The sequence below is a fragment of the Protopterus annectens genome, chromosome 2.part2, assembly GCF_019279795.1.
Source record: "Protopterus annectens isolate FY-2018-M chromosome 2.part2, PAN1.0, whole genome shotgun sequence".
Lineage (NCBI taxonomy): Eukaryota > Metazoa > Chordata > Ceratodontiformes > Protopteridae > Protopterus > Protopterus annectens.
Genome location: NC_056730.1, coordinates 560,279,047 through 560,299,808, shown reverse-complemented (window position 1 = coordinate 560,299,808; position 20,762 = coordinate 560,279,047). Strand labels below are relative to the sequence as shown.

At 40.4% G+C, this 20,762-nt stretch overlaps 1 protein-coding gene across 2 annotated transcripts in view; it reads left to right on the top strand.

Annotated features, from left to right (window-relative positions):
- RBM27 (RNA binding motif protein 27) overlaps window positions 1-20,762 on the top strand; it is a 2,498,992-nt gene that overhangs the window by 1,533,022 nt on the left and 945,208 nt on the right. For both annotated transcript variants that reach the window (XM_044064021.1, XM_044064022.1), the window contains one exon: window positions 13,601-13,765. In XM_044064021.1, the coding sequence (XP_043919956.1) occupies window positions 13,601-13,765 (165 nt within the window). The remainder of the gene's footprint in view (window positions 1-13,600; window positions 13,766-20,762) is intronic.

Here is a 20,762-nt window from a genome sequence, read left to right as displayed (position 1 = left end):
ATGGAACACAGCTTTACTGATTGATTTGACCTCTGCAAGAAGGGTATCTGAGTTGCAAGCTCATATTGTGAGTCACTTCTGTCTCATGTTCCACAGAGACGGGATTTCTTTGAGAACTCCTCCTCTTTTTCTGTATAAAGTAGTATTCAAGTTTATTTTAAGCCAGTGGAGAAAAGAATACTCCTTACCTTGGATGTCCACAGACAATTCGGGTACTCTGTTTACAGAACTTAATCTTTCAAATCAGTTGTTCATTTCTTGCGAAAGTAAGAAGAAGGGTTAACCTTTGACAAAACAGACTTTTTCCAAATGATAGTGTAAGGCTATTAACTTTTGTTGTACTCATCACAACAAAACTATTCCAGGCAGGATCAAGGCCCACTGGTTCATCTGTGACTTTTTGGAAAGAGTTGGATTCCAAAGGTATTCTAAAAGCAGCAACTTGGTCCTCTGTACATATGTTTACAAGGCATTGCAAGCCTGATTCCTTCCCTAGGTCCAGATCAGACTTTGTTGGGAACATTCTGTAGAGTTGCTGGACCCTTCTCCTTTCACCTCCTAAATGTAGTATACTAGTGTAATCTACCCATATAGCTAAGGTTATTGCAGCAGTGCTCGATATGATGAATGTAGTACAGTTGTGTAAGTAAAATTGCCATAACAGTAGATGTTCGAATGATCACTGCTTCAGTAGCTGCTGCTTCTCTTCATCTCCCTTGCTTTTTGATATGTTGTTTATGCTGGGTTGTGGATGTTTATTTTTTATTATTGTTAGCCTCCCTCTCTCTGTTGGCATGAAAGCTCTGAAGGGCTTGATGCCTGTTGCTCTTCTATTTTGGACACAATAGAAGAGTCTTCGTTGGTTCTGTTCAAGCAGCTTTATTTTATACAAACACATCACTATAGAAGTTTATTGACTTTACCTTAATTAACTTGTATACAAACTAACAACTGCAATCATGCATGTTCTTACTCTGGCTGCTGTTACAAAATGGCACTAGGGATTGCACTTGTCTAGAATTTATACGTGCACGGTACAGCCTTGACATGCTTCTTAAAGATGCAGTACACATCACTTGCACTCTGATCTACATCCTCCTCCTTTGAGAAATAGATTATACAACGCTACGAGTCTATTTAGCATGCAAAAATCACAGGTAATTCTTTGTCATGCATTATACAATGCTAAGTATACACACACACGCGTGTGTGTATATATATATATATATATATATATATGTATATATATATATATATATATATATATATGTATATGTATATATATATATATATATATATATGTATATATATATATATATATATATATGTATATATATATATATATATATGTATATATATATGTATATATATATATATATGTATATATATATATATATATATATATATATATGTATATGTATATGTATATATATATATATATATATATATATACACACACACACACACACACACACACACACACAATCAATCAAGTCCACGTCGCTATGCATTTCACATTAGGCTTTGATACTCGTCCATGTCTTGTGACATAAAACTGTGAGTTAGATTAAGCAGCTGGAATTGTCTCATGACCTATGGAATGTTCGGAACATTTTCCGGAATGGAATCAGAATTTTGTACACATTCTTGTATGGGAACAGTGTCTGATTCAGTCTTAAATTTGAAGTCTGCATCACAGAAACAGCGTTGTGATGGTGATGGAGATTGTGGTACAGGAAGAAGATGTCTGCGGTTCCTGCTATACTCCACACCCTCGGTGTCTACCAGGCAGAATCTTGGCACGGCACCGATGCCTATAATCAGACATATTCGATCAAAACCTTTCGTTGTCTGGATTTGTATAGTCTCCCCTTCCCTCAACGGACGAAGTAATCTGCTTGTTCGGTTATAACTAGATTTCTGGGTATTACACTTCTTAAAAAACTGAGTCTTGATGGTTTTATTGTTCCTAGGTTTAGGCTTCAATAAACTGGAAGTAATGGATAGTGTAGTTTTAGTTTGCCTGGAAAATAGTCTTTGAGCAGGTGATCCAAGAATATCGTTATGGAGTATGTCACTGAGATTAAGTAAATTCAAGAACACATCTTTATTGTCACGCTTTGTCCTTCAAAGTAATTGCTTTGCACTCTGCACTGCACATTCAGCTAGACCATTGGACTGAGGATAGTCAGGACTACTCGTGACATGTACAAAATCCCATTCTTTTGCAAATTTCTGAAACTGGCTAGTAAATTGAGTACCATTGTCAGAAAGAACTTTGTGTTGACTACCAAGAACTGAGAAATGACGTTTCAACTTAGTAATAACAGCAGTGGATGTTAGGTTAGGTAGTATATCAATTTCAAACCATTTCAAATAAAAGTCTACCAAAACCAAGTAGTGTCGATTGTTCCACTCAAAGATATCAGTTGCAACGGTGGACAAAGGCAGTTCAGGAACTGGACCTTTGCTGAAGTGGTTCTCTTTTCAAATGCGGTCTAGTACTATTGCATACTGAACAGAAAGAAAGTACTTTATCAATGTTTTTTGGTAATGAAGGCCAGAATACTAATTTTCTCACTCTTCTGTTAGTGGATGTGGATGCTGGGCGACCACGATGCAAAATCTGAATGTATTCTTGTTGCAAGGAAACCGGAACAACAGTTCTAGAACCTTTGAAAATAATGCCGTCTTCCATCAGCAATTCATCTCTGTAAGGAAAATAGGTTTGCACTTCAGGTGGTACACTAGATTGTTTTCACATCCAACTTTAATGTAGTAATTGGGCAAGTCTTGAGTGTGATTTCTTAACCCATCATTTCTAATGGTAGAAAAATTACACATTGACATAATATCAAAGTCGAAATTCTCTATGGCAAGCTGTTTTATGGTATTTCTGGGTAATCTGGATAAGGTATCAGCCAGAAAGAGCAATTTGCCTTTTGTGTAGACGATTTTGAAATTGTACTTTTGCAATCTGAACATCTTGTTGGAGCGGAATGCATGAAACTTAGAACATGCAAATACTATTGCTAAAAGCTCCTTCTCAATTTGAGCATACTTGCATCTCAGTTTAGGTAAATGCTCTAGATGCACAGGCTACTGGTTTGCCCTCTTGAAGTATAACTGCGCCAAGACCAAATTTTGAAGCTGTTATCAACCAGAGGAGAAATTGTGGATGGCAATTAAAAAAGAAGTTGAAGGATTTTATCTGGGAAGGGAAGACAGCAAGGGTTAAGTGGGGTAAGATGATTCTACCAGTAGAACAAGGTGAACTAGCATTACCTAATTAAAGGGGGTATTTTAGAGCAACACAGTTAAGGCTCTTATACATAGCACAGGCATAAAACTATAATTTAAAGTGGAAAGGGATGATGCTGACGCAGGGAGGAAGCTCAAGAAATAAGGAGAGATTGGGATTTTGGATGCAGACTCTTAGAGAACAACCAAAATCATACAGAGTATTATATTCATAAAATAGCAGGGAGTATTATAAGAAGCACACTAGCATGAGAATGGAGAAAAGAGAGTTTGCCGATAGGGTTGACTGTGGTCAGGGATACAGATAATGGGCAAAAGGGGGGCCGGCGTTTATTGGAGAAAACTGGCAAAGGAGCCAAGGTATTGAGAGCAAATAACTAGAAAGGGAAAGGTAATAGAATGGGAAGAGGCCAAAAATGTATTTGGACTGCAGGTTAGAGATTGCCTTCCCTTTCAAGGACTGATATTAAGAGTGTATAGCCAAAGGGAAAGAAATAGGGGGCTCCTAAATGAAGGAGCAGCACTGGTAGAGTTTTAAATAGAATATAGAACAAAAGCTGCTATTAAAAAAGGAATAAGTAAAGTACATAAAATACTGCACGATGATTATAAGAATCAGTCAGAGGATCTTAGAAAGGATTTTAAAGAGAGAGTAGATAAGCAATTCACAAAGAGACAATTGGGGGGGGGGTGTATATGCATATCTCCAAAATATGCAACAAAGTCTAGACATTTTAGGATCTTTGCCTGGAAATGTTTACATAGGTATTTTTTTACCCCAAGTCAAGAATTTTTCCTCAGGTGGATAGCAAATGTTGGAGGTGTGATGAGCTAGAAAGAGGTAGCTGGGAACATATTTTTGGAGGTGTGATGAGCTGGCATTCCCTGCAGACTGCTCTGTTGGAGATCTTGGGTGAGCAGATTGGACTGGCTGGGGAGATCTATTTTTTTAGATATGCTACAGAATCAGAATTGCCTAGAGATAGTAAAGCCTTGCTGAGTCTAATTATGGTGGCTGCCAAAAAAAAAAACAATTACTAGAAAATGGAAATCAAAGTCTAGACCAACTGTACTAGAAGTAGTGAATACAGTAACAAACATAAAACAGTTGGACTTGGGATCTTTAGAAAAGAGAAGGAGCAAACTACATAGAAAAAAATGGCAATTGTGGGAACAGTATATGTAGAGCAGGAACGAGGTTTAAGAGGCAGAATTTGAATGAGCTATACAGTGCTTAACTGACAATGGCTAGAAAGTTTATAAGTGATTTATAATGTTTACTATAGTTGTTTCAATAGTGTCTGTAATGTAAACAGTTTGCAACTAAAGTGATATCATTTTGTATGTTTTTCATTTATGTAAATGTAAGATTGCCTTTGTCATATGTGGAAATTTAATAAAGATGTTGGGAAAAAAAAGACCAAATTTTGAAGCATCACAGGAAAGAGTAACTGGTCTGTTCACATCATAGTATCTTAATGTGGGGGGGTAGGGTAGCAGTTTTCTGTTTAAGGTCTTCAAATGCCTTTTGGTGCTGTTCCAGCCATGGCCAAGCAACATTTTTTGCATGTTAGCTCTCGTAAAGGTGCTGTCAACTCAGTGAAGTCTGGTATAAAGTTGCCTAAGTAGTTGACCATGCCTAGAAAACTTTATAGAGCTTGTACATTATTTGGTGCTGACATCTCAAGGATAGCTGTTTGCTTGGTTGGGTCTAGTCTCTAGCCTGTACTCGTGAACAAATGACCAATGTAGGTAACTTCTGGAAGTCTGAATTTGCACTTCAGAGGACTGAGGTTCAAGTTTACTTCACATGCTCTGTCTAGAACTTTCTTGACGTTTCTGTCATGCTCTACTTCACCATTGCCTCCAGCCAATACGTCATCTACTGTTATGGTACAAGGATAACCCGAAAAAATTTGGCTCCATTGCACGCTGAAAGATTTCACTTGCAGAATTTATTCCAAATGGCATCCTTAGGAATTTGTATCTGCCAAACGACATATCAGTAATAGTTAGAAATGAAGATTTGCGATCAGGCATCACTTGCCAAAATGAACTCTGCATCCAAGACAGAGAAAATAGTGGCATTCAGTATTACAGCTGCAACTTCTTTGACTGAGTACATTGGATGATGCAGTCTCTTTAATGCCTTGCTCAAATCTCTTTGGTCAGTACATACTCTGATTTCATCTGAGCCTTTTTTATGAGCTGCTGCCTTGGATGATACCCATTCAGTTGGTTCTGTGACTGGACAAATCACACCTTGCTGCACCGTTTTATCGAGCTGAGCCTTAACTTTATCCTGCATAGCTATCGGAACTGTTCTTGCTGGTCTGACTACTGGAGTGACCTCTGGGTCTGACTTCATGGAATACACAACTGGAAGTTTGTCTTACTTGTCATGGAAAACATCAGCATACTCTGAGAAAATGGCTTCAGAAAAATTAGAACATAGAAATGCACTAACAGGACGAACTTCTTTAGCAAAAGAAAGTAGATTCATTTTCAAACTATCTTTGAGACCCAGTAAAGATTGCACTGGTTTTTGGACTGCGTAGAATAACAAGTTGTAACAGTTCTTGGCCAAATAACCTGAAAGCATCACTGAGCCTTCGGTTTGAATTTCTTCACTTCCATAAGCAACAAGTCATGCACTACTGGCTACACTAAGTTCACTAATTCTTACTGTAGCAAATGTGTCTACTGATACAACGTTACACTTTGAACCAGTGTATACTTTAAGCTCTGTGGATTTTCCATTAATCCGAACAGTACATTCCACTTATTTATTTATTTATTTATTTATTTGCAGTTGTTTTACCAGGATAGTCCATTGGGCCAAAATGAACCCGTTTTCAATGGAGTCCTGGGGAGAAAAGCTCCAAATAATCTAGGTTACAGTAAGTTATTATACAAAAATTAAGATTCAAACAAACAATTGCAGTAGTACATGAAATATTAGAGGTAATACAGACTTGTGATGAAACTTACATATGATACAGACTGAGAGAGGAATGTTGCAAAGTAAATACTGAAAAGACATTATATATTAGGAAGCATACACATTAGGAGGTGCAGTCAAGTGAATTTTAGGAAATACCATAGGAAATAATAATAATAATATAGGAGTTAGGTGAAAATAATAGTAAATTTGTGGTGTAAGCAGAAGGAAGGAAGGAAGATGGAGATTGCCAATGTTAGTTATGTGGGGTGGGAACATGAGCATTCCCACTGAGATACTAGATGTGAGTGGAGAGATTTTTTGAAAATGAAGTGGTTACAGGCTGTGCAAATGGATGGTGGTAGGGAGTTCCAGAGGCGTGCTAGGCTATAGGATAGAAGATTTTTTCCTGGGGGACGAGTTGGTATGTAGATTTCTAGTAGATTTTGATTGTTCGACCTTAATACTCTATCAGGTAGGTGCATTTTAAAAGCAGTAGAAAGGGGGGGACAGAGGGAGGGGTTGAAAATGAGCTTGTATGCAAGACTTAGTTGAGTGTAGGTGAGGTGATTGGGTAGTTCTAGCCATTTTAGTTTTTGGAGAGAGGAACAGTGGTGGGTGGAGGATTTGTGACTGGTAGCGAATTTGGCGATTTTGTTATAGCAAGAGGAAAGTTGCGTTATTAGAGAGGACTGTAGATTAGTTAGGAGTGGAGCTCCGTAGAGAAGGGAGGGGATAAGAAAGGAAGTAGAAAGAGTGATTTTAGTGGCAGGTGTAAGGTAATGGTTTTGTCTGTAGAGCATACCTAGTTTTTGATGGGTTTTTTTGATATTTAGTTGAAGGTGGGATTTGAATTTGAGCTGGTTATCAATTTGGACCCCGAGTAACTTGGTCTCTGTCACCAGTTCTAGAGGTGAGTTATTTTGACTAGTAATAGAGAAAGTGTTTATATTGAAAGAATTGACTTTAGAGGGGGTAAATAGCATTAGTGTGGTTTTAGAGGCATTGAGTGCTAGGTGATTATTTCTCATCCATTGCTCAGTGGTTGAGAAGGCATCTTGAGTAAGCTTTAGCAGTGTGGGGATGGATGTGTTAGAGCAGATAATAGTAGAATCATCCGCATATTGGATGATGTTTGAGAATGGGATAGAGTTGCGGAAATCATTTATAAATACATTAAAGAGAAGGGGACCCAGTATGGAGCCTTGGGGAACTCCGGTAGGGGTATTAAGAAATGAGGAGGTGGCCTTTTTCCGTTTTACTCCTTGATATCTATCAGATAAGTAACTGGAGAACCTGTTTAAAGAGGAGGGAGAGAGGTTAAGTTTTGAGAGTTTAGTTAAAAGCAGGCTGTGTGAGATTGTGTCAAAAGCCTTAGAGAGGTCAAGAAGAAGGGTAGAAACAATCTGGACAGAGTCGCAAGCTTTATTTACAGTTTCAAGGAAGGAGAGGAGGGCTGTCATAGTGCTATGATTTGGTCTGAACCCATGTTGTGTAGGGGTTAGTAGGCGATTATCTAAGAGATGTGGTAGGAGTTGAAGTTGGATACATTTTTCTAGGAGTTTGGAGATGGGAGATAAGATGGCGATGGGGCGGAAATTAGTAACATTGTTATTGTTGCCACCTTTATGTAAAGGTATGATAAAGGCCTTTTTCCAGATTTGAGGTACTATACATTCTTGGATGGAGCGGTTGATTAGAATGCTAATGGGGTAGGCAATTGCTTCAGCAGCTTTACTGAGAAAGTAAGAAGGGATGTTGTCAGGAGCATTACTGCATGGTTTCAGTTTCAGAAGGAGTTTCTTTATAGTAGAAGTGGGTATAGGTTTTAATGAGAATAAAGGAGAGTGGGAAGGGGGGGTATTTAGAGGAGATGAGGATGTTGAGGAAGTCAGACTAGGAGACTGAGTGGAGGATAGGGAGCTAGTAGATGGTAATGAGGGAGTGGTAATGATGCAGGGAAGAGCGTTAGCAGGAGAGGGTAGGGGTGTATTGGAGATTGTGGTGGTGTTTGAGAATGTAGAGGTTAATTTGGAAATAGATTCAATGAAAAAAAGAGTTAAATTGAGTAGCTAAGTCTAAGTCAGGAGCATTAGTGTCTGGTGTGGGGGGTGTCTGGTTTGCTGGGGTTAAAGAGAGTAGAGATACCTTTCCAGAATTTTTGAGGGTTTGTTTTATTATTATTTTGGAGTATGGTGAAATAATTTTGTCGATCTGAGATGATGAGCTTTTTTACTTTATTGCGAAGTATTTTGTATTCATTATGGAGTAGGGGACTCTTGTTTTTCTGGTAATGTGCCCAGACTTTATCTCTGTGCCGCATGGTTGATAGTGTGTTTTTGGTAAGCCAAGGGGCAGTTTTAATTTTTATCCTCTTTGTCCTTAAGGGAGCTTGGGAGTCTAGTAGTTTCAAGAATGTTGATTTGAAGTGGGCAACTGCATTATCTAGAGATAATGTTTTTAGAGTTTTCCAGTTTATTGCTTTTAGGGAGTTTGAAAAGGCTGTTGGGTTAAAGTTTTTTTGGTCACGGATAGTGATGTAATTAAGAGTGTGATGTAGACTTTGGGTGACTTCACTCCTTGTTAATAAATTCACTGCATCAACTCTTTCATCAAGCACTGATACACCATCTACATAGAAAGCTGACTGCTTCGGCTGTACTTGATCAACTTGCTTGTTTGTCTGACCCTTCTTTTCAGCTGTGTGAGGCTTACTTGATTTGCAAAACTTTTGGAAATGTTTCCATTTTTTACACTTGTGACATTGCTGAACAAATGCTAAGCACTTCTCTCTTTTAGATTCATGATTTGCATTGCAATTGCTCCAGTTAACAATAAAGCTTGACTTGAGTTTTGCTGATTCATGCTTGTACTGCAGTGAGCTGGAGCAAGCTCCCTACTTAGAATTTGCTGGAAGGCTACGCGTCTTCCCTGGAAACCCTGTAGCTGCCAAGTGCTTGGGCCTGCTTTTGTTTGCCACTTGTTGCTTGCTATCTACATTTGCCCTGGAGCCAATTGAAACCATGCGCTTGTCACTTGTAAGCATACTTGTGTGTTTTTTGTCACCTCATGGATTTGACAAATCTCTATGGCTTTGCTCAATGTTAAATAACTATCATGAAGTAAAATATTTCTCACAGCAGCACTGCTAGTACCACACACAAGCCTGTCCTTTATCAACTCATCTTTTAAGTCACCAAACTGACATGCTTTAGCTCTATTTCTCAGGTCAGGTATATAAGCTGCAAATGTTTCCCCTGGTTTCTGATCTCTTGTGTAAAACAAATGCCTCTCTGATGTAATATTTGTCTGGGGTTACTCATTTCTCTGAACTTATGCTTCAAGCACTCAGGATCTTCCCTTGATTCAGCCTGTACAACAATATGACTGTTTTCACCTTCTTCATATACTGCAGGTGCATACACAAATGAACATTTTCTTTGTATGGCCTCTGACCCAGATAGGTTTAGCAAAATGAATGCCTTGGTGCGTGCATGTCTATCTGCATAAGCTGCTTCTATACAAATATCATACTCTTGCTCAGATATTCTTTAATTCTCTGCAATATTTTGATCAAATACAAATGGTAGGGCCTTCTGAAATCTGTCTGCCATATTAACACATACCACTGAAGGGGTTTGCAAATGAGCACAAACATTCACGCATGCACATATGCCAGAAACTTGTCAGTATTTGTAACTTTGTCCAATGCCTTTGTGCTTCTGAAATATATATCTTTTGGGCTTTTCAAAATTATGCTAGTGGACAAACTCAGTACCTTTGAATAACTGGACTTTGCAAAATAAACTTCTCGGGAACTTTAACACTCTTGTAATATCGTTTGCATTGCCAAAGTCATTTGTCATCATTTTAAATAACTTCTCAAACAACTTTATGATGCAAATGAAAAAACTCTCGGGCACTGTAATACTTTTGTAATATTGTTTTTGTTTTGCAAGAAATCACATCTTATCAGTATAAGAAATGTATCAAATAACTGCACAATGCAAATAAACTGCACATCTCTTACCCAAAACTCAGTAATGTTTCGAAGTAATTGCACTTTGTGAATAACTGCACACAGCACTCTGAAATATCCCCAAAATGACTGTACTTTGCTAGGCAACTCTTTACAGTGCAAGAAACACAGAAAACAAAATTGCCACTAATTCTAAGGACAACCACAAAGCATTCTATAGCTATGTCAAGAATCACGATGGCAACACCCAGTAATCTTCTCTGAGTTACAGCACAACAACACGAAAATTACAGAACCAACTGATATTGCCAACATCCTGGCAGATAGGTTCAGTGCTAACTTTACTCCCCCTCACGGGCCCATATCTATACAGGAAGAATGCAGAGTCTCTTTAATCACAACTACGCAGGTATAAGCTGCACTCTCTAAAGCAAAAAACACAGCATCCATGGGACTAAACAACATCCCAGGCTGCGTTTTACACTAACTTCAGAACGAACTGGCTCCCCACTTAAGTACCATGTTCAATAATAGCCTCACATCAGGCTTTGTGCCCACTGAATGATGCATCGCAACTGTTATCCCACTCCTCAAAGGGGGAGCCACCACTGATCACGGGAACTATCGACCTATTAGCCTGACGAGCCTGGTCTGCAAGGCTGTGGAACATATCATCATGGAACTCATAAACTAAGACATTGGTAACCTCCAAACTCTGGATTCCCACCCAGTTCAGGTTTGTGAAAGGCAGATCATGCCTCCTGAACCTGATCGACTTCTTTGAGGCATTCACCAAAGCCATAGATGAGGGTGAGATGGTTCACACAGCCTATCTTGACCTCGCCAAGGCTTTCGACACCATCCCCCATTCTGGAATTATAGCTAAACTCACTAAACTAGGTATAAATCCCTACGTCACAAGATGGGTTGCCAACTTGGCTCACTGACAGAACCCACACTGTAAAAGTTGCAGACTCCAAATCTGACCTCAAAGCAGTGACAAGTGGAGTACCACAGGGTTCCGTCCTTGGACCTGTCCTGTTTGGTATCTACTTTTATGAAGTACAGGCTAACACAGAAGGCCATAGTCAAGTCCCCAAATGATGTGGACATCCTACAGAAGGGCCTTGTTGAGACAGATGCCTGGTGTCAGAGCCATGGCCTCAAGCTCAATGCCAAAAAGTGCAGTGTCATCCCCTTTGGTAAAAACTCTGTACCCATGAACTATCACATAGGCAGAAATCTACTTAACACCGAATCGGTGATAGGAGACCTTGGGACCCAGGTGGGCAGTAGTCTCTCCTTTGATAGTCACATCACTACATTAGTCAGAAAGTCCTTCTACGTGGCACACCTCATCATAAAAGGGTTCTCATCCAGGAAAAAAGAGGTCATTGTTTCCCTCTACTCGACACTCATTAGACCCATTATAGAGTGTAACACCCCTTTTGGAATGTATCTCACAAGACATCTGCAGCAGCTGGAAAGGCCACAGAAGTACCTCACAAAGAGGATTACTGGCCTCAAACAAATGCCCTACACTGCCCGCCTCAAAAAACTCCAGCTTTACTCCGTAGCATATCACCTACTCAGAGGTGATCTCTGCCTAACATATAAAGCTATGTCAAACCCAGAGCTGTTGGACATGCTACACCTAAAGAAATCCCAATCCCTCCAAGCTACACGCTCTAAGGACCTAAACCTTGTCACCACAATAAACAGGACATGCTGGAGGGATAGATTCCTGTCCCAGAGACTTCCCATACTCTGGAACAGGCTACCCATCTATGTCAAGCAAAGTTCTTCATTAGCACACTTCAAGAAAAATCTTGATGAGTGGATGGGAAATAGGAAATACACCCCGGGGAGGATCACTTCTGTGTCTCTGCTCGACAGTGGCACAGGAAAATAACTTTCTTGGGTGGCGTAAGCCAGGGAACCTTGTTGGCTAGGCTTACATATAGGCCCTTGGGCCAGTAGCCTAGTACCTACCTATGAACCTATGTAATAGCAGCACTTTGCAAATAGATACACTCAGCACAAGAAACTTTTTGAAATTGCTATACTTTGACTGTATTTCACAAAATAGTTGCACTTTGCACACAATAAACTCTTCAAAAATACATGCACAGTAATAAACACACACTGCAAGCACTTTTACACACACTGAGATACTTAGAATGACTTTAGTTATGCACTTGATACAATGCGAAGTCATAGTTAGGCCAAAACTTAGCACTTTGCCAAAAAACATACTGTCACCTTGCTTTATTTTTGCTTAATGTGCCCTTTTTGCCCTTTTTATATTCGTTTTACTCTAAATCGCTTTAACGCACTCTTTTTGCTTTAAACATGTTTGTTTTATCTTTAATCGTTTCATCAAATACCTTTATTTTAATCATTTCCTTTAGTTAACGAACTTTTCATGCCTTCTGCTTGCTTAATGTGGTTTATGTCCTTGTAATGCCTCATTTTGTCTTTTCTATCAAATAAACAGTTTGTGCTGCTTCTCATTACCTTTGATTCTTTTCTGGCTCTTTTTTCTTCACTGTCGTCTCTGCACCTCATGGCTCTGGGTTTTATTCTCTGCGATCTCTATTCTCACACCATGTCACTCTCCTGTTTTGGACACAATAGAAGTCTTTTTGGATTCTGTTCAAGCAGCTTTATTTTATACTAACACATCACTGTAAAAGTTTACTGACTTTAACGTAAGTAACTTGTGTACAAACTAACAACTGAGATCATGCATGCTCTCACTCTGGCTGCTCTTACAAAATGGCGCTAGGAATTGCACGTCTGGAATTTATACATGCACCTACAGCCTTGACAAGATTCTTAAAGATATCGCACACATCACTTCCACTCTATCTACAATGCCCAAACCTGTCTTTTTAGTTAGCTCAGCATAAGATGACTGATGGCTTTGGAGCATGGAAAGTGCCCTGAAGCTTTGGAAGTTGGATGGCTGTTATATACTTGGCAGGATATAACCCATATAGCTAAGGCTACTGCAGCAGTGATCATTAAAATATCTACGGTTATGGTAAGTTTACTTACCCACCTGTACTTTCTCACAAATGTATAACTTAAACTTGCTTTTTTCACAGTTTCTCAATTTTCACACTGTGAGAGTGCTAGGTGATATGATTCTCAAGTCAGCCATCATTTTGAGAATCCACAGCTATACTTTATTAAGACATCTGTTAGTCATAGGATGAAAGACTATAAGTAACATGATATTACTTGGCTTACCATCTGAAATTGTTGTAAACAACATATTCCTTTGGATACCACAAGTAATGTTTAGAATGCCTTCAGTTCTGTATTTCTTTTTGAGATATATAAAAGTAACTACTGAACACTGTGTGAATTAAGCTCATTTACATTTTTTCAGTGACTTAATATTATTTCCACAGATGTTGATAAGTAGATTGGAGAAAAACAAATCCATGAAACCTGATGAAAGAGCAGAAATTATGAAAACCCTTAAGGAGCTTACAGAAAAAATTTCACATCTTAAGGATGAATTAAAACCCCTGTCATCATCATCTTCAGACTTAAAGCTAAAGTCACAAAATGAGGTAAGTTGACATAGGATCTGACCATGAGTAGGTCTGCACTAAAAAAGAATATGAACTCTTTGTAGTTAAGAAGCTTCCAGAGGTGTAGATCGTGCCATGTGGGAAATAACATTTCTTCTTCTGAAATTTTGTTAGGATCCACACTTCTTGGGCTGGCGTTTGGGACATGTATGTACATGCATACTTATTGCCGGTGCATATTGTAACATGACAAAACTTGTTAGGCTAGAATTTATGCTTAGCTTCCATCTTGCGCAGTTATTTTCTGTCACTTATCCATTTTGACTTTCAGTCCTGATACGCACACACACACACATATGTAGATATATAGATGTGTATGTGTGTGTGTATATATATATATATATATATATATATATATATAGAGAGAGAGAGAGATGGATAGAGATAGATATATATAGAGATAGATATATATAGATAGATATATATAGAGATAGATACATACACACACACACACACACACACACGTTGTTGGAAAGTTTCTTTGTTCATTGCTTAAAGCACAAAAGTCTTAGTGTTCCTGTGGTGATCAGATCACAAGCTGGAGTCTGCAGTCAGCATTGTTTGTACTGCTTTAGAGAGGTACATAGACCTTTACAATCCTGCTGCCTTCAGGAGAAATCCTAACAAGTTTCAAGTTTTCAGACTGGCTCAGAAGGTGGTAGTTTTTAAGGATGTGGAGGGACCAATCTGAGGGCTCTTTGAATTATTTGTGGTAGCAAACATTTTGTGATAGAACTGCGGTGGTGGTGCTGCGGTAGCGTTGTCGCCTCACAGTAAGACGTTGTCCTGTTCGATTCTCAGCTAGAGCGTCTTCTGTGTGGAGACATGCGTGAATGGGTGTACCTTCATTGAAGGATGTTCATCGTGTTACCCTGCTGCAGTCATCACACTTGGGTTATCCTGTCGTCAGGCGGTCCCACAGTCGGCCTGAATTCCAAAGTCTTGGTCCGGCGTCGGTTGCTGTCGCTTCTTCACTGACGTCAGTGCGCCAGGGGTATATAAGAGGCATCCGCCGTCATTTTCTTCAGTCTTTCTTGCTGCGTGGTGCCCTAAGCAGAAGCAGTTCGCAAGTGCCGGTCGGCCGACACCTGAGATTTTCTAATCGAGTTTCAGTCCGAAGTCTTCAAAGCTAAGTACCCCATTGGGGAACCTTTTCTTGCCTCAGTCCGATGTCAGAAAAAGTTAACAGTTGCATTTCTTGTGGGAAGCAAATACCTCATAAGGACTTTCATTCTTATTTTATACCTTGCCTAGGCCCAGGGAATGCCAAACCTGCCACAAAATCAATGGGCAGAGGCACAAAAACAAATTACAGCTCTCATGGACATGAGAGCCATTCAACTGGTACCTACACAGGAGCAAGGCCAAGGATTTTACTCAAGGCTCTTTCTAGTCACCAGAAAGGACAATGCTTGGAGACCCATTCTGGACCTTTCGATTCTAAACACCTTCTTGCAAGTACTCAAATTGAAGATGCTAACACTATTGCAGCTTCTTCCCATGTTGGACAAGAAAGCTTGGCTAGTATCATTGGACCTCAAGGAGGCATACCTGCATGTCCCTATCAGACAAAATTGCAGAAGATACCTCTGCTTCATTGCAGGTTCAACCCATTACCAATTCTCTGCACTGCCCTTTGGCTTATCTACTGCGCCCAGGGTCTTCACAAAATGCCTGGCACCAGTAATTGCATACTGCAGACAAAGAGGAATTAAAATATACCCATACCTGGCCGACTGCCTCATCCAAGCAGAAAGCAAGGACACTCTCTTACAACATCTGGCTTTTGTAAAATACCTTCTAAGTTGCCTAGGGTACACAGTAAACGAAAAGAAATCAAAACTAGTGCCCTCTCAAAATATGACATTCCTGGGTGCCAGCTTGAATACAACGGCCCAGATGGCTTACCTGACGCCAGACAAACAACTACAACTAACTCAGTACTTCAAAACAATGGCAACAAAGACCCAACTCCCTGCAAGAAAAATTCTGCAGGCCTTGGGCTTCATGGCATCTTGCATACTACTAATATTTGCAAAACTGCATATGAGGAAATGACAATGGTACCTAAAAAGCGTATGGCCTCAACACAGCCACAGCTTGGAAACAATGATACCTCTCATTCCCTGCTTTCAACAGGAGTTTCTATGGTGGTCACAGGCATGTTACCTCAACAAGGGTCAGCCTTTCACTTTACCCCCAGCCAGGCAAACTATGACAACAGATGCATCGGACTATGCCTGGGGGGCACACATGGCAGGACGGTGTGTTCAAGGCATATGGACTGCAGATCAAAGGAATCTGCACATCAATCAAAAAGAAATGCTAGCTGTACAGAATGCCCTGACAGCCTTCAAGGACCTCTTACATCCAGGACAGCTTATAATAAGGACAGACAACACCACAGTAATGTGGTACATAAACAAACAAGGGGGCACACACTCCTTCCCTCTATATAGATAGATAGATAGGATAGAGTCATTGTGTCTGCCTTCTGTTAGCTTGGGGCCTGTCTTCTCCTCTTTTCTGGGTAGCAGAACCCCATTGGCGAGATTTGTAAGGGCCCTGTGACTGACCTCTGCCCCTTGGGCATCTGTATTTGCCCCTCTGTGATCTATCTGAAGCTGGAAAGGACCAATTTTTTGTTGGCCAATTTCTGCTGAAGCGAGGGTGTTGTACCTGCAAGAAATCCTTGACCGTTTGCATAGATTTAGCCTTATCCTCCATTTTCTTTAAAACGTCTTCTGCTTTGACACCAAATAATACATCCTGTTGTAAAGGTGCATCTAATAATTTTGCTTTAACATGGTCAGGGAGGGTTTGCTCTTTTAACCAAGCATGTCTACGAATGACAGAGCCAGTAACAGCTGCTGTACAGGAAGCTTCCAATGAATCAAATCTGCATTGTAAAGTATGCTTGCCCACCTGTTCAGCTGCATGCAACAGATCCTGCATTTCCTTGAATTCAGGCTGTTCTGAATGTGTGCTCATTTTTTGTTTTAACTGAGACATCAGGAATTGTTGATATTTCAACATGTGAAACTGACAATTTAATGCTCTCATAGCCAGAGTTGCAGATGTGTATATTTTCTTTCCCCATCTATCTAGGGCTCTGGAATCTTTTTCAGAAGGCACAGGATTTTTAGCCATAGAAGCTTTTGCTCCCTTAGGACCCTGGGATATGGTTTCTGGGTCAGCTACAGGGCTTTTATAAAGGAATTTGTGTGATTCAGGTACTCTGTAGTATCTGTCTGGTTTGGCTGGAGCAGGAGGTAGAGAGTCTGGATTTAAACTAGACTCCAAGTAGACATCATCCACAATATCTAAAATAGGAGGGATAGCAAGAGGTCTGTGCTGGGGTAATAAAAGGAACTCTTGAAGCCTTTTCTTAGAATCTGAGTAATCCTGGCCTTCCCAGTGGAAATGTTCCCTCATGGTATGTAATGTTTCCTCAAAGGAGTAGTCTTCAGTGGGAGATGCTGAGGGAATAGAGTCTTCAGCATCAGGATCCTCATAAGGTGGAAAAGTGTAATCCTGTTCCTCAGAAGAATCTGAGGAGAGAGAAACCTGGTCAGAGGATGCATAATCCTCCTCTTGTCTTGGTCTTTTATCAGGAGGGGGAAGGGAACCCCCTGATAAGGGTAATTAAATCTTCAGCCATCTTAAGCATCTGTTTCATAGGCATGGGGCCTTGATCTGTAGACTGAGGAACAGTTTTCTTAGGTTTTAAAGGAGTTTTAAAATTAGCATAAGATTTAATGGTGAGTGTAGTTGGTCTGAAGACACCTTCTGCAACCGAAGGTGTTTCCTCTGCACCGGTGTCTAATTCTTCTCTGGTGTCGGTAGATGGCTGCGTCGGCCTAGTAGACTCCGCTTGGGAGTCGGCAGCTGTCTGGGGTTCCAGCTCTGCAGTCGTCAGGGGCTGCGTAGGCGCCTCACTGAAAACCAGAGAACCGGCGACAGGCCCAGCTGAGGCCTTGGGGTCTGGCTTATTCCTAGGCTGCCTGTCCTTATCCTTGCGTTTTTTATGAATTGCGGTCGTCGGTTGCTCCGACGGCATGATGTAATTAAATTTCCTACCAAAGTAATGCCGTGCAAAGTCAAAATGGCGTTTGATAGTGCGTTTATTAAACCTAGCGCAAAACCGACAACCTGTGACGTCGTGGTCTGGGCCTAGGCAAGGAATACAATAGGAATGGAAGTCCTTATGAGGTATTTGCTTCCCACAAGAAATGCAATTGTTAACTTTTTCTGACATCGGACTGAGGCAAGAAAATGTTCCCCAATGGGGTACTTAGCTGTATTAAAGACTTCGGACTGAAATTCAAATCGAAAATCTCAGTGTCGGCCGACCGGCACTTGCGAACTGCTTCTGCTTCGGGCACCGCGCGGCAAGAAAGACTGAAGAAAATGGCGTTGGATGCCTCTTATATACCCCTGGCGCACTGACGTCAGGGAAGAAGCGACAGCAACTGACGCTGGACCAAGTCTTTGGAATTCGGGCCGAGTGCGGGACCACCTGATGGCAGGATAACCCAAGTGTGATGACTGCAGCAGGGTAACACGATGAACACCTGGGTGTGATGCATCAGTCAGGACTGTTCCAGTACCTGGTGCAGGAGTAGTCTGGGTAAGAGACCCCTTGCCAGACATACATTTCCAAGATATTTTGTCTAGTAGTGATGATCATAATAAAATAACATAAGCTTCATATAGCTGATCAGATTATAAGGCTGATGTGGTTTCCTTGACTTAAGAGTATTCTGCAGTCAGCTAATTCTGATAGCTGTGTTCTCACCCTATCTCTAGTGCTAATTTTGCCGGAGACTTTTGTGTTGTTTTAGGGAATGATGAGGAATTTGATGAGGACAACTTTGATTTTTAGTTGCCACAGAGCCCAGTCACTGTTACTGTTTGGAAGGTGAACCTGAAAGTTCAAACAAGATTTCACTTTTCCTCAAATGACTGCTAGACTTACCAATGTTTTTGCGTAGGAGCAGTCAGGAACTATCCAGGGACTAGGCAGGTTATATGACCTGATGGAGGACAAGATGCTCAATTCTGCGGCTATCACCCCACTGTCTTACTGGTCTTAGAAGGTATTTTACAGTGTGCATACAGTTTGGCTGATTTTGCTGCATCCTTACCTGCAGAGCAAAAGTCTTGCACGAATAAAATTGTTTCTGATTTGACCTAGGTTTCTAAATATGCTTTGAGAGTTTTGCTTGAATGTGCAGATAGTCTCGAGAAATGTTGCTACCTTTGTTGTAAGATGGTTTGTATGGTTATGTAATCAGAACTTGTCTGGTAATTTAAAAATCAAATTTTGAATGCACTTTTAAGTTCTGAATTGGTATTTGGGTCCTCTTTTACACAGAATATCAAACAGTGGGGTGATACAGCCAAATTAAAACATGAGGTGTCTAGGATGCCTTATTTACCAAACATACTCCCCAAACAAAGCATCTTCCTTCAGTGGGCAAAACAAAAAAAAATCCCAGCCAAACAAAAGTCAGAGATCGAGAAGGAAATGGCAGGAGGGTAGTTTTTCAGAACAAGAGGGGTTCCTTCCCAAAATAAGATCAATCCCTTGCTAAGGAATAACTGTGCTGAGTCACAGAGCACTTTTCCTTTCCACCCTTCCTTCTCTTTTTCCTTTGCCCAGACTGTCTCTCAACCCTACAGCCTCACTGCAAATAGTCTCAGGCAAATGGGTTTTGAGAATAATTTGGAGAGGATACATTTAGCAGTAGATGGGAAATCCTCCTGCTTTCAGGGTAATTCCCCCAACACCCATCAGACCAGACAGTTGTTTCCTGCAGTGCTCCATCACATGGTAGAAGCAGGGGTCATAGCACCTGTGCCTACGATACACATAAGCAAAGGATTTTACTCCAGAATCTTTTTGGAACCCAAAAAAAGGAGGACTTTGGAGACGCATCATAAATTTGTTTTTCAAGACCTTTGTACAAGTTCCGAAATTCATAATGCTCATCTTACAGTTGGTCTTAGTATTACTTCCAGATCACAGTTTCCCTGTGACTAAAGCTCTCAAGGATGCTTGTCATATCACTATTGTTCCCAGTTTCAGGATATTTTTGAGTGTGGCTTACATTCAGTTTTATTGGCTGCATGTTGCAGAATGCTTGGCATCCATATTTTTCCTTGTTTAGATAACTTGCTGATTTCTGCAGATTCTCTGTCCAGGTGCTTGCTTTCCCACTTGGGCTTCAGACTGAACTTTCAAAAGTCCTTTGTCACACCCTTTCAGTGAATTATTTTCCCTGGGGATAGACACAGTGAAAAGGATGGCCTTCCTGTCAGAAGATCAAGTTCTGAATTATCAGGGCATTTTCTTGTTTTTTCTCTCTCCTAGATATGGCCTTAGTAAGAGATTTCCTTAAAATTCTAGGCTTCATGGCATTAGCGGTCCACAACATACCACTAGCCACACTACACATGAGAAAAGAATTGTTGGACCTAGCACTTTCATCCCCTGGATTTCCAGGTACTGGTACTGGAATTTATGAAACAGGAACTGTAGTGATGGAGGGATCAACATTTTATGAATCCAGGACTCCCTTTCTCTCTTCAGACCCCAGTCCACTCTGTTTAGATGGGTATTTCAGATTTTGGGTGGGAAACGGTGTCCATGGGAGTTCAAGTCTGTGGTTTCCTCAGGACATGCCAAAGCACATAAACATAAAAAAGAGGTGGTAGTGATTCATGCCTTAAAATTTCTCCACTACTTATGGACTTCGGGTACTTTTCTAGTGGTTACAGACAACATTAACATGATGCGGTACCTGAACAAGCAAAAGGGTTACAAGGACAGGCAGTGTGATGAACTAGATGCTGATTCTCAAGCATTGTCTGACTCTTCAGTCCTGTTCCGTTGGAGCAAAACACAGTGGCAGACGTACTAAGCAGATTCTGGACAAAACCCTCAATGATGGAAGCTCCATGTAGAGGACTT